We start from the raw sequence: 13,832 nt of genomic DNA on the forward strand, positions 1-13,832 counted from the left end.
AGTAAGCCAATGGGAAAAATGTTAAGATAAACTATCTCCACAACAAAGATATTTCCTTATTAAACTTAGAGGATACAATCATGCCATATGCATCACTCATCAATTACATGCAAGTTAAATCTAGTTTGCATGAATGTAATTGGAAAACGTACATTTTTTAATCATAGAAAGGTTACAGCACGGAAGGCGGCCATTCGGCCCATCGAGTCCCCACCGGCTCTATGCAAGAGCAATCCAGCTGGTCCCACTCCCCCGCCCTTTCCCCATAGCCCTGCAAATGTTTTCTTTTCAAGTACTTATCCAGTTCCCTTTTAAAGGCCATGATTGAATCTACCTCCACCACTCCCATGGGCAGTGCATTCCAGATCCTAACCACTCGTTGTGTAAAAAAAGTTTTTCCTTGTGTCACCTTTGGTTCTTTTGCCAATCACCTTAAATCTATGTCCTCTGGTTCTTGACCCTTCCGCCAATGGGAACAGTTTCTCTCTATCTACTCTATCTAGACCCTTCATGATTTTGAATAACTATCAAATCTCCTCGTAACCATCTCTGTTTCAAGGAGAACCATCCCAGCTTCTCCAATCTATCCACAAAGTCCCTCATCCCTGGAATCATTCCAGTAACCTTGTTACAATTATGTAACCTTGCTACCAATTCTACCTCCCTTCTCGCCCACACTGTACAAAACCTATGTATCCCGTTTAACCCTGAGCTGCGTTTTAAACTCGTATCCGATCTAACAGCAAGATCGACTAGTTCCACTTGAGCAAGATCACCCATCATCTGTTGCAACTTTGCCACTCTGCATTGGGAGACTTGGTACCAGTGCAGGTTCACAAAGATGGGAGTGATCAGTGATTGCAGCTTACTGCAGGATGGTATGTGAGCAGCTGAAGTGAAAAGTTGGGGCTTGTCCCAGATAATGTCAGACAGCCAGTCTGAAAGCACAGACGTGGCAGGGGAGGAAGAGCTGGGCATCATCATATAGAAGCTGACCCTTTGCCTGCGGATGATGTTATTGAGGGGTAGCATGGAGAGGAAGGGGTCAAGGGTAGATCTTTAGGGGACTCCTGGGATGATGTTCACTTACTGGGTAGCTTATCATATCTGTTTTTGACATCCAACAGCAATTGGAAAACACAACACCCTTCTGTGGTGTTTAAAATGTAATGAACATAGGGAATTACCCCTCCCCATTCAATTTGATTAATTTAGGATCAGGGCTTACTGGAACTTGGAACCAAACTCACCATCTCTAGCAGCCATTACAGAATACCAAGGATGTAAAGCTAACATTAAAAGAAAAGTTTAAAAAAAAATCTCACGGGATAAAACCCCCTAGTTCACTTAACAGTTTGTTAGATGGTAGGCTGCTGTTTCTTTTTTTTAAAAAAAAGGGGACATAGCTTTGAGGGAGGTAAAAAGGTATTAAGAAATCAATAAATCCATTTAAAAATGAAAATTGAGATAAGTATAGACTGAAGTATCAAATAATCCCATGAGCCACTACAGCTCCTGTGCTGCTGGGGTGAATAGGGCATCTGTGGGGTGGGTAGATAAACTCAAGTTTTGCTCAACTAGACAATTGGGGTGTATTTATGCAAACTTTCCCTCAGGAAATTAAATAGGTGGAGCGATCCCACAAGAGGGTTAACTGTACAGGGGCCTGTAGAAGGAGCAGAATTAAAGGCCTGAAGTTCTTTTTTCATTCTATATGTTTTTACGTTACTTTACCAGTCAATAGGAATTCAGGTCTGCCGCAGGTATCTTTTTGGGTTCAGTGGTATCATTAACTCCCTAAGCAGTCTGGTTGCCTTGCTTTTTAAAAAACAATTGACTCCCACTGCCCAATATCCTCTAGTGTGGTAGTTGAACCTGGGAGTATTATCCAGACTGATAGCTCTGTCTTAAACATGTATACTCCCATTAATCGCTTCGATGGTGGACTGAGTTAACAGTAGGCGAGGCATTGTTTGGTTCTGTTCATAAGCTGCTTTATTCCATGGTAGATGAAATGTACAGAGCACAGAGTATGATGTGATACTCATTTGGTACAAACAGTTCAACTTTAAGGAAAACTTCTGTTTGTGTACTGTTATAAAATGAAGAACACATGTACACTAGCCTTCTTGGAGGGACTCTAACTTAACATAGAAAGATGCACTCAATCTGCTATCCATCCTATTGACAAGGCTATGATTAATTCTCCCTTGCTATTTTACTCCTTTCGCAGCCTTCTTAACTATTGGTGTCTGTGTTGATTTTTAAAAACCCAAAGAGAACAAAAGAAGTTGTCCTGGACATCAAATTGGCCAATGTTTAGTATCTGTGCAAAACAACTGTCCATCCCACATTTAAAATCACCTCTCACCTGCCTCTGGATGGCTATCTCAGCATGGAGCAGCTAAGTACTGCTAGGCAAACTTCTGCTCAAAACGCATTTTAAGGCAGCTTACGTCTGGGTCCTATTTGAGGAAAAAAATGGACATAGAATCCTGATCTGTGACACCAGGTTACAAAAGGTCATCTGTCTTTACTTTTTGTTAGAGGAAAATTAGCATTAGTGAAACTTCATGATTGGCATTTTGTGCACATTTTGTTTTCTCTACCCGAGGGCTGTGGATGCTCAGTCATTGAGTATATTCAAAACTGAGATCATTGGTTATTTGAACACCAACAAAATCAAGGGATATGGGGATAGGGCAGGTAAGTGCAGTTGAGGTAGATCAGCTATGATCTTATTGAATGGTGGAGCAGGCTTGAGGGGCAGCATGGCCTATTCCTGCACCTAGTTCTTATGTTCTTCTGTTTTAGAAAAAATGGAATTGACCGAACTATGCTTTCACTCAGTATTCTGTAGGCCACAGTGGCAACTTTGGACTGTATCCTTTTTTCCTGAAATAATCTAGTATTAAAAAAAGTTAGAACTAACAAGCTTCATTTAAATTCAGGAAAATAAGTTTCTCAGAGAAACAATAATAAAATTAGGAGGAGCGATGATTTACAAACTTTATTGGGATTTGCAATAATTAAACACAACCATACTTGGAAATTATAAGTTTCTAAAAGCATGTAGGACATTTGCTGCACTAAGAACAGCAAAAAAGAATTTAACTTCACAGTATCTTATATTTTAACAGTTATTTTTGACATTTGAAAAAGGGATATACACATATGGTAAAGCAATTTCAATAACGAAAAAGTGTATTAGAAACAATGTGAATGGCTTTAAGTATAGCTTCCCAAACGCCACTTTATACTCAACAACTTTTTCTATAGGTTTACAACAATATTAAACATCAAAAGACCAGGGTTCAGAAACCCTCAGGTTGTCTAAAATTCAATATATAAAAATATGCTCCTACAACTCTCATTAAGCATTGCTCATTACGGATCCCTTTGTATTGCCTATATCAGACAACCACAGAGTAGGGTAGGAAATTAGTGTGAGCACATGTGCTGCTATATAGGTTCTTTTTATCTGTACTTCCAACAAGATTCTGACCTCTGGTCTTTAAATTACACAAGACAAAGTACAACATTTTTCTCCTTTACCCTCTGGTATAATTCCTGGTATCATTGATATCTTAAAACAGTAAAAATACACACCATCTCTTTGAATGAATCTGATAACCATGGGATGGGCTTTAAGTATAAATTAAAGATAAATAAAATTCTGAAAACTCAGACACAGCTTTTCTAGTGATACTATAAAGTGATCTGTGTAGCACACAAACTATGTGTCGTCACATTCACGTCTGAGTAACTGACTACCTTTGTGTTTGTTTCTCTCACCCCTCTCCCTACAATAAAACAAAAGTCTCTCTGCAATATAGTGAGTCAGTGGCCTATACAGTATTATAGGTGCACAGGTGCATTATGCATGCCAGATCAACAGCTGTGCAGCCAAAAAGGTCTGGACACACAATTGGAGCTTCATGAAAAACAGAATAATTACTTCTGATATAATCAGTGACTGTAGAATATCTGTTAAATAATGATATTCTTTACAACTGTATTATAAGATAAACAGCACAATACATGGTATATCTCTAATATGAACCATTACCAAAAGCAAGCTTTAAGTGGAGCCTGTAATCGACCATGGCAGAACAACTCAAAGCAGTTCTGTTGCAATTAACCTAGGAGTTAAATACAGCCAAAAAAACATTTTTAAAGATATTACTGAAGTCACACTCCAATGCAGGACCTACCAAAGTGTGATTAAACTGTAACTTTATATATAAACATTACAGTAATTATACACAGCCTTTGGTCTGAAAGATTGTAAGGCAAAATCTGGTATGTCCACATTTTACGTCATGCTACTAGAGCACTTATCCTGATGCAATTTGCACCCTCTCAAAAGAATTCAAACCAAATTAAACCACAGTTGATTTATATTACTTGTGAATAACTGAACAAATCGAGAAAAGGCAAATGAACATTCCAAACGCACAATACATAAAACTTCACATCTCACACATTACGAGCTAGTCAACAAGGTTCCAAAGCACAGAGATAATCAAAAATCTGTAGTAAGACTTAAGTGGGATATTCAGCAAGTGAAATATAAAAGGATTAAAGATTATTGGAGAAAGTAAAAGAAGGAATTGGTGATAAAAGTAACTGTAGGCAGTGTGTTCACAATGAGCAGCTCGACAGAAGCAAGGCACAAAATCTTTACATACAAGAAAGAGCTATCAAATTAAACAGCAGTACAATGCAAATAGGACACAAGTGTAGTTAAAATTGAAAAATTAAATGTGGATCTGTTATAGGTCATTATTGCCAGTAAGTCTTAAAAATCATGATGATTTTCCTTGCCTCCTTTGCTTTTTTTCCTGTAAGAACAATCCATTTCAGTGAATCTTTTCCCTTCTCAATTAAGATAAAGGCTTAACCAAAAATAATTTCTCTCCCTGTTCACTTGTGAAAATTGGCGCCTTTTTGTAATGTTCCACTAAATCTTCCATGCTGTCAAACTTGCGCTGTCCAATGCAGTAGAGGCCTTGTTTCAACTGTACCTTGAAGTGCTTGTTTTTATTTTGGGCCTTCAAGGACACCGAGAAGTCATTGGGCTGTGAAAGAAGTGAAAATCAAGTTTGATTAGGTTGCTTTTTAAAAATGCACATTCTGTATGCCGACTCCAATCTCATTTTACCCAATGCACACACACTCTCTCACCATTGAGTATCACTGGGTAATAATCAGGGAAGGAAGAAGAATTTCTCAATATTAGTGACTTTCTGGATTTCTAATCCCACTAGTAGTTGCCTGCCTTAAAAGGCCACATTTCTCTACCCAAATTGTCAGGATTATAATCAGCAATTGTTTTTGATGTCATGGTTCAATCCGTAGGGAGGAGAGCAAGGCGATGGTAGGGAATCAAAGAATGCAAGAACTATATTATATATAAAAATTCAAGTTGGGAGAGGGAACAGGAGGGATGCGGTATCCTTTTAATAGTACATATTGAAATCTGGTTTATATACTAGTGTTCTAGTGACTTCTGGTATAACATCAATATATCCAGGTATAGCAGGCAAGGATATGGCAAAACTGATGCTTTTACACATGAAATTCACCACGAGTAATGTTCCCAGAAGGTATCAAGAGACTTGTGCCAAAAGGTACTATAGCCTCACTGTCCTCTGCCATCAGTCACAAATCAGAACCCAAAAGGATTACATGTATTAAAGAAACATACGTGTACCTAAACGTATTACCATGTCTCTTATTAGGATTATAGGAATACTGTGAAAAGTCACTTGGAAATAGAAAATCAGAATTCTAAGATAGCTAATTCATTACTTACCGATGACTCGCTGTCTCGAATTATGAAATCTCCATCAACTCCCCTTTCATTCAGAGCCATTTCTCCTTGATGCCTTGTAATCTTTCCATAATACCATGGACTACCAGCAAACCTGCCGGTGGTTGCTGCTCCTATGTAGTCACATCGAGGTGGTGTTGGACCAACACTAATGACTGGTGGCGACGTCTGCACAATATTCACATAGTTCTTAGGTACCAGCCCCACTTGCCCATCAGCTTTTCTACATTTCCACCATTCTGGATCATTTTCTGGTTTCTCAACAACATCCATCACTTCACCCTTCTCGAAATTAAGCTCCTCTTCATTTGACGAACTGAATGGGTACAGAGCCTGCACAACGTGCAGTACTTTGACATTGTGCGCATTGTTCACAACCGCTGCTAGTCTCTCTGTTAATGAGCCAACAGGTTCCACTGTGGAGCCCTCTGGTTCCTCCATAACATAATTTGAGGGGAACCAACCAGTTTGTCCATTATAACTACCCCTCCACCATCCATCACTGCATTTTTCCATGACGGTAACTTTTGTCCCTTTAACCAATGAAAGTTCATCATCTCTCTCTGCTGAGTAGTTGAATTTGACATAAGCAGGAGCATTCAAGTCATACAGACGTTCCCCATTGTCAGCATAACCGTCGGCATCTGCATTGGATGCAGTGTCTCGAATACTTGGTTTCCGTTTCACTTTTCCAATTCCTTGAACAAAAAAAAATAAAATATTACTATACTAGGCAAGATAATGAAACCTACGCAGCATAAAACTACGCAAAAGTACTTCAAGTAACATATCAACCATGACTGCAAGGGTATTTTGTGCACACACACAAGGAAGAAAGATATTAAACAGTATTTCATGGAGACAAATCAGCTGCATTCAACTGTGGTTATAGCCACTTCCTTGCATATAGAGCTCACTGCTTCAATAACATTATCCGTCCTGGAGGATCTAAAGTATTCACAGTTATAATCGTTTAGCATTCAAGGAACTGTTTTGTTGCAGAATGCCTGTTTCCATATGATGGCTTACTTGAAAAGAATTTATCACTTTACCAGATCAGCTGTGTCAACTGTATAACTGCCCAAAGTCATATAGTCCAGCAAGGTCTGTGGTTTGCGCTGAACCACCTCACCTCGCTGAAGAAGCAGTTGGTTACAGTAATTGATCTCCCGGGTCCTCAGCTTTTAACATAAAAACGGGGGAAAAAATACATTTTTTTTTAAAAGGCCAAATGTTCCCGCTGGTCATCCAGTGAGACCCCTGAATAGTGTGTGCATGAGGACATCAGGCTTGCGCTTGACGCCGATACCCTCCACAGTCAAATAGACAGCGATAGTCAAAACTCACATGAAGAATGGCCACCTGGGCGCGGAACTAACGCACCGCCGACACTCGTGAAACTGCCCCATCAAGAGTCAGTGCCCTCAGCAGAACGATATTTACTTACATTCGATATAGCACTTCACAGTGAAGTACTTTTGGGAGCGTGGTAACTTATGCAGACAAACACAAGCAGCAATGATCTTTACTATCCATTTGAGCAAGCAAATGGTACTGCAAAAGAGAGAATTTTGAAGAAAAATATTAAATCAACTGAATGGTAAATCTCAATTTAAGTATACGTTGCTTTAAGTGTTCAATTTCCAATTCAGCTGCTGATTTGTGTAATTGCTAAACACCTCAAAGATTCAACAGCAACACCAGTGATGTCGATCACAGAAAAAAAATCTGGATGTGACATAAATTTTACGAATTCTATTTAGTTTGAAGACTGTGGTGTTAATTGTATCCGTGTGGTTTAGATCAATTAGTGTTAATTGTATTCAGGTGGTGGGTATCAGTTGGTGACTGCCTTGTATCCATTTATAGGAGGGAGTGCACGATGCGTAAGGGTGATCTCTGTGAATAAAGGCTTGTACGTTACTGAAGACCAGGTTCTAGTATTCTATCCTTCACCACCTGGTTATCCGGCTTTTTATATGTGGTGCCCCAGAATGAGATTGCTAAAAAGGAAATTGCTAATTGTTCAGCATTTCAGGCAGAAGAGATATAGGGGGTGATTTTCAACTTTACTGTCTGAGCTGTTACCTGGTAGAGTGGACCATCCGCCCATTGTAGATTTCTCCCCCCGCCCCATATTCATCCAATTCTACAACGGGTGGGAGATCTGCTCTGCCAGGTTACCATTCAGGTGACGAAGTGTCTCACATTCCATTAAGTAACATGCAGGTATTCACACTGGTGTCAGGGGTCAGTGAGGTCACTTGATTTTTGTCCATTCATCAGATTTCTGTATTTCTCCATGTTTGTTCACATACTACATCACATTACTTCTAATGTTGTTTACTAAAACATTTTCTACAATAGCTGCACTATTTTTCTTTAAAAAGACTGTTTCAGCTACTAAAGTCAGGATTGGATTAAGTCAATATTTGCAGGTGTTTCCCAGGATTGTGTCAATATTCACAAAGGGTCCCCCATACACAGCAAGTTTAAAAATCACCTAAGTTGCAGGAGGTGCAAATAAATTCATCTCAAAGTGTCAAACACATCAATTACACGTGTGTCTAAATAAATTGGTATAAATTGAATCTCAGCAATTCCTACCAATTATGCAGTTGGGCAATAATAATGGCTACTCACAAACAGGACCCCAACTGAAATTTTTATCACCAATGGTTTGGGTCAGTTTAAGTTTCCGGATGCCCTCCAAATTTCAGAACAGCAGAGAATCTCAGAATTTGGTTTGCCTGGTAATAAATAATTAATCTTTCTTCAAGTCACAAATCTACAAAATTGTTTTAGGCTGCTATGGTGGTTAATGAACTAAGATGGGTGTAATTTGAAAAACCCAAACGCTATCTTATATAGTCAGTTCTATAGTGGCTCTCTTGCCTCTGAGTCAGGTGGTCATGGGTTCAAGCCCTACTCTAAGACTTGAGAGCATTTAATCTAGGCTGATGCTTCAGTGCAGTACTGAGAGTGTGTTGCACTGTCAGAGGTGGTGTCTTTGAGATGTTAAATTGAGGATCTGTCCACCTGCTCAGGTGGACAGATCCTCAATCCCATGGCACAATTCAAAGAAGAGCAGGGTAGCTCTGCCAGTGTCCTGGCCAATTCTTATCCCTCAACCAACACAAACAGATTCACTAGCCGTTTATCTCACTGCTGTTTGTGGGACCTTGCTGTGCACAAAGTGGCACTAAATGTCTACAAAACAACAGTGACTACACTTCAAAAGTAATTCATTGGCATAAAGCCCTTTGGGATGTCCTATGTTCATAAAAGATATATAAATGTAACTTCTTTCTTTAGTAGCTATATAATGGGACATCAGCAGAAATATTGGATTAGTGCCAATCAGATGGAGGCCTGCTGCTAAACTCATGTTGTGGAGGCCCTTTGTTTGTGTTTGTCATCACCGATTAAAGAATCATAAAGATCAAATAGTCTATTTACAGAACCTTAAAATTGTAACTCTTCCTAAAATCAGAATCCTCAAAGTTGAAAATGCAGTTCATCTTAAATACACTGAAATGTGGCCATTTAGGCAGGACATCGTGGGGTAGATTTTCCTCTTCAGCCCTCATCACAAAATCAGACAAGCTGCTCAAAATTTTTTATCCATTCGTTTTAAGTTCAGTGCTCAGTTGTGGCATTGAAGAGGAAAATCTGCTCGTGTGTTTCAAATATCCAGCTAATAACACTGAAGAGTTCTTTGAAAGTTTCTTTTTTTTAATAAAAAGAACACATCCACTGCAATAGTTCTTGGTTAAGAGTTTTCTTTTCTGCATCAAATATATTGATACCTTGGGTATGTAAAGGTCGATTCAGGAGTTGTAGCAATAAACTAGCAATTAGTGCAATTTTTTTTAAAATTAAACTATCAGTCTTTCACAATTCCTATATTGAACATTACAGGAAATAGATATACACCATCTATGCTAATCTAAATCTCAAAATTACCACTGCATTTGCCAATGTACTGATATTTGAGCTAACTTAAAATGTTAAATGCTGTCAGCTCCATCTCCTAGCAACCAGCTACACTTCCCCTGGCTTGCCTCTTTTAAAAAAAAAACTTTATACTTGCAAGAAATCCTTTCCCACATAAAAAGGAACTTCATTCCCAATTTCCTTTCATATCATGGCTGCTCCCCTCAGTGGATCTTAATTCAATTCCAAAGGTCAGAAAATTATTTCACATTTCTAAATATTTGAGCAGTTACTTAATGAAAGAAGCTACCACAGATTGTGGAAATGATGTAGAGTCAAAAAGGAGACAGATTACATTGCCAAGACAAAAGCTAAAATTATAAATAAGATGGTGATAGAAAAGGGTTGACGTTTGGGGAAAATGAAAAATATCCATCGATAACAAATTATTTGGACAGGAGAGGTGGGAGAAGGGGTCTGAGAGTAAGCAATCCACCAGACGGAATGAGTGATGGGCTGAGATTGGGTTTTACAGCAACACCTTAAGCTCAAACACATGCACCTCCTAATTATTGGCTATAAAATGGAAATGAAGGTCTTGAAAGAAAAGGTCAACAGTCCACGCACTCAGGGTAGTAACAGCATAACCCAAGAATGGAATCAGAGGAGCAAGATTAGTGGGGTCGGGAGGACATATTCATTTACTATTTCTCTGCATCTTTCCTCCCGAGTGTTTTACACTTCCCTTTGTGGACTGCTTCTCCTTTCTGTTCACCCTCTTCCTTCCTCCAGTTTTCTTTATTAGGGAGCAAGGGAACAGAGTTAGGAAGCAGCATTATTTCAGGTTCCACAGTACAAATGGATAGGACAGGCTCAATGGACCAGAGGGTCTTATCCTGTCCGGCATTGTTTGTAAGCTGGTATAGTCCCATCTCCTGGAAGAGAATGAACAGTGCTGAGTCTCCACTTCAGTGAAATTCCCAACTGGGTGGGCCACGAAGAGAACCGTGCAGACATGTGAAGCACAGTTCTGCATTTGCCCATGGGTGAGGAGACAAGCTGCATTCCTAGGCTGTATAATGAGTATCAATGCTTTCTATTTCAACGCCACTTAGGGGTTTCCACTCCCGCAACAGTACTGAAACGGCCCCTATCAAAGTCACAAATGACATCCTATGTGACTGTGATGATGGTAAACTATCCCTCCTCATCCTTCTCGACCTGTTTGCAGCCTTTGACATGGACGACCACACCATCCTCCTTCAACGCCTCTCCTGCGTCATCCAGCTGGGTGGCAGAGTGCTCGCCTGGTTCCATTCTTATCTATCCGGTTGTAGCCAGAAAATCAGCTGCAACGGCTTCTCTTCCCACTCCTGCACCGTTATCTCTGGAGTCCCCAAGGATCTATCCTTGGCCCCCTCCTATTTCTCATCTCCATGCTGCCCCTTGGTGACATCATCCAAAAACACGCCAGAATCCACATGTACGCTGACGACACCCAGCTCTACTTCACAACCACCTCCCTCGACCCCTCCATAGTCTCTCATTTGTCTCACTGCTTGTCTGACATCCAGTACTGGATGAGCAAAAATTTCCTCCAACTAAATATTTGGAAGACTGAAGCCATTGCCTTTGTTCCCTGCCACAAACTCTGTTCCCGAGCCACCGACTCCATCCCTCGCCCCCTGGCCACTGTCTGAGGCTGAACCAGACCGTTCGCAACCTTGGCGTCCTATCTGACACCGAGATGAGCTTCCAACCACATATCTGCTCCACCACCAAGACGGCCTACCTCCACCTCCGTAACATCGCCCGTCTCTGCCCGTGCCTCAGCTCATCTGCTGCTGAAACCCTCATTCATGCCCGTTACCTCTAGACTCTACTATTCCAATGCTCTCCTAGCTGGCCACCCATCTTCCACCCTCCATAAACTTGAGCTCATCCAAAACTCTGCTTCCCGTATCCTAACTTGCACCACGTCCCGTTCTCCCATCACCCCTCTGCTCACTAACTTATGCATTCAGGGAACGCCTCGATTTTAAAATTCTCATCCTTGTTGTAAAATCACTCCATGGCCTCGCACCTTCCTCTCTCTCTGACTTCCTCCAGCCCTACAACCCTCAGAAATCTCTGCGCTCCTCCAATTCTTGCCTCTTGCGCATCCCCCATTTTAAATCACTCCACCATTGGCGGCCGTGCCTTCAGCTGCCTAGGCACTAAGCTCTGGAATTCTCTCCCGAAACCTCTCTCCTCCTTTAAGATGCTCCTAAGGCCTATCTCTTTGACCAAGCTTTTGGTCACCTGTCCTAATATCTCATGTGGCTCGGTGTCAATTTTGTTTGATAACGCTCCTGTGAAGCGCCTTGAGACATTTCACTACGTTAAAAATGCGATATAAATGCATGTTGTTGTTGTATACTGTACCGAAAACACTATTACTACAGAGCTTCAATGTCATTCACACCTGTACAGTCAGTGCTGCACACAAGCAGTAGTCCTAATCCAATGTGCCTGTCCTGTTCACAAATCACTTGATTCCTCTTGCCTTCAACCATCTAACCTATTCTTGTTACCTCTCATCTGTGCCGGCTGTCTGTTTGAAAACAAGCAAACAGTCAACGGGAAACTAGGCCTGAACAATTAATCCTTATGATCAAACAGTTGAGGGGAGGGGGCTGCAGTTCATCCTATCTACCTGGAAGATATATTCGATTAAGAACTTGTTTACCTCCCTATTGAGAAAAGATCGGGGACCTCTTCAAAAGAAAAGATTTTTGTTCTGATTTAAAAAGTTACCTGGACCAGGTGCATGCAAGTGGTACTCCTGGTTTCTTTAGCTTACGTGTTTGAACCAAATCCCCAAGTCACTGTGGAATACTGGGCCTGAGGCACACACACACACCACACACACACACACCAACACACACACACCAACACACACACACACACCAACACACACACACACACCAACACACACACACACACACCAACACACACACACACACACCAACACACACACACACACACCAACACACACACACACACACCAACACACACACACACACCAACACACACACACACACCAACACACACACACACACCAACACACACACACACACCAACACACACACACACACCAACACACACACACACACCAACACACACACACACACCAACACACACACACACACACCAACACACACACACACACCAACACACACACACACACCAACACACACACACACACCAACACACACACACACACCAACACACACACACACACCAACACACACACACCAACACACACACACACCAACACACACACACCAACACACACACACCAACACACACACACCAACACACACACACCAACACACACACACCAACACACACACACCAACACACACACACCAACACACACACACCAACACACACAACACACACAACACACACACAACACACGCCTGTATTTTGTGATGAACACGAGTAAAACATGTTGGAAAAAGTCCCCATTTGTAATAGTTTCCAGAACAGAAAACTTTTAAAGACCACTGTACAAGTTAACAGGCTGCTCAGGATTCAGCAAGTATTATACTTTCACACACATGTACTGCTATATTACATTAGTCATCACATTGAAGGTTGTATATGAAAAAAACTACACGTGCAATTTGGTGCACAAGTTGTAGCTAAAGTAGGAGACAGTGCCAGATTCATATTGCTCTCAATATAGTATGGTTAGACCAGGACCAATTTAAGGAGGTTTGTTTTTAAAAAGGCACAAAACCAAAAGAACCTACAATTGCAGGTAAAACTTTTGTTGAAGCAAAATTCAAAAGATTGAACAAAAATTAACCCCTCCCTGCCCCCTCTCCCAAAAATTATTCGATTCAAATTATATTTACTAAATTAACCACCTGACCCCGTCTAAAATCTCCTTGGTTTAATAAGTGTTTTGCTGTCAGGGAGCCGTGCGCACTGCCTTGTATTACGTCTAATGAAATATTTCCAAAGCTCCACTGCTCATTGATTATATGCTATAACTAATTAAATACCAGAT

The 13,832-nt window shown here is 40.7% G+C and overlaps 1 protein-coding gene across 3 annotated transcripts in view; it reads right to left on the minus strand.

Annotated features, from left to right (window-relative positions):
• Nucleotides 1-1,989: 1,989 nt before the first annotated feature.
• LOC137331595 (SH2/SH3 adapter protein NCK1-like) overlaps nt 1,990-13,832 on the minus strand; it is a 187,034-nt gene continuing 175,191 nt past the window's right edge. For all 3 annotated transcript variants that reach the window (XM_067995497.1, XM_067995496.1, XM_067995498.1), the window contains 2 exons: nt 5,819-6,534; nt 1,990-5,081 (listed from right to left, as the gene is read on the minus strand). In XM_067995497.1, the coding sequence (XP_067851598.1) occupies nt 4,887-5,081; nt 5,819-6,534 (911 nt within the window). In that variant the 3' untranslated portion in view covers nt 1,990-4,886. The remainder of the gene's footprint in view (nt 5,082-5,818; nt 6,535-13,832) is intronic.

Source organism: Heptranchias perlo, chromosome 13 (assembly GCF_035084215.1).
Source record: "Heptranchias perlo isolate sHepPer1 chromosome 13, sHepPer1.hap1, whole genome shotgun sequence".
Lineage (NCBI taxonomy): Eukaryota > Metazoa > Chordata > Chondrichthyes > Hexanchiformes > Hexanchidae > Heptranchias > Heptranchias perlo.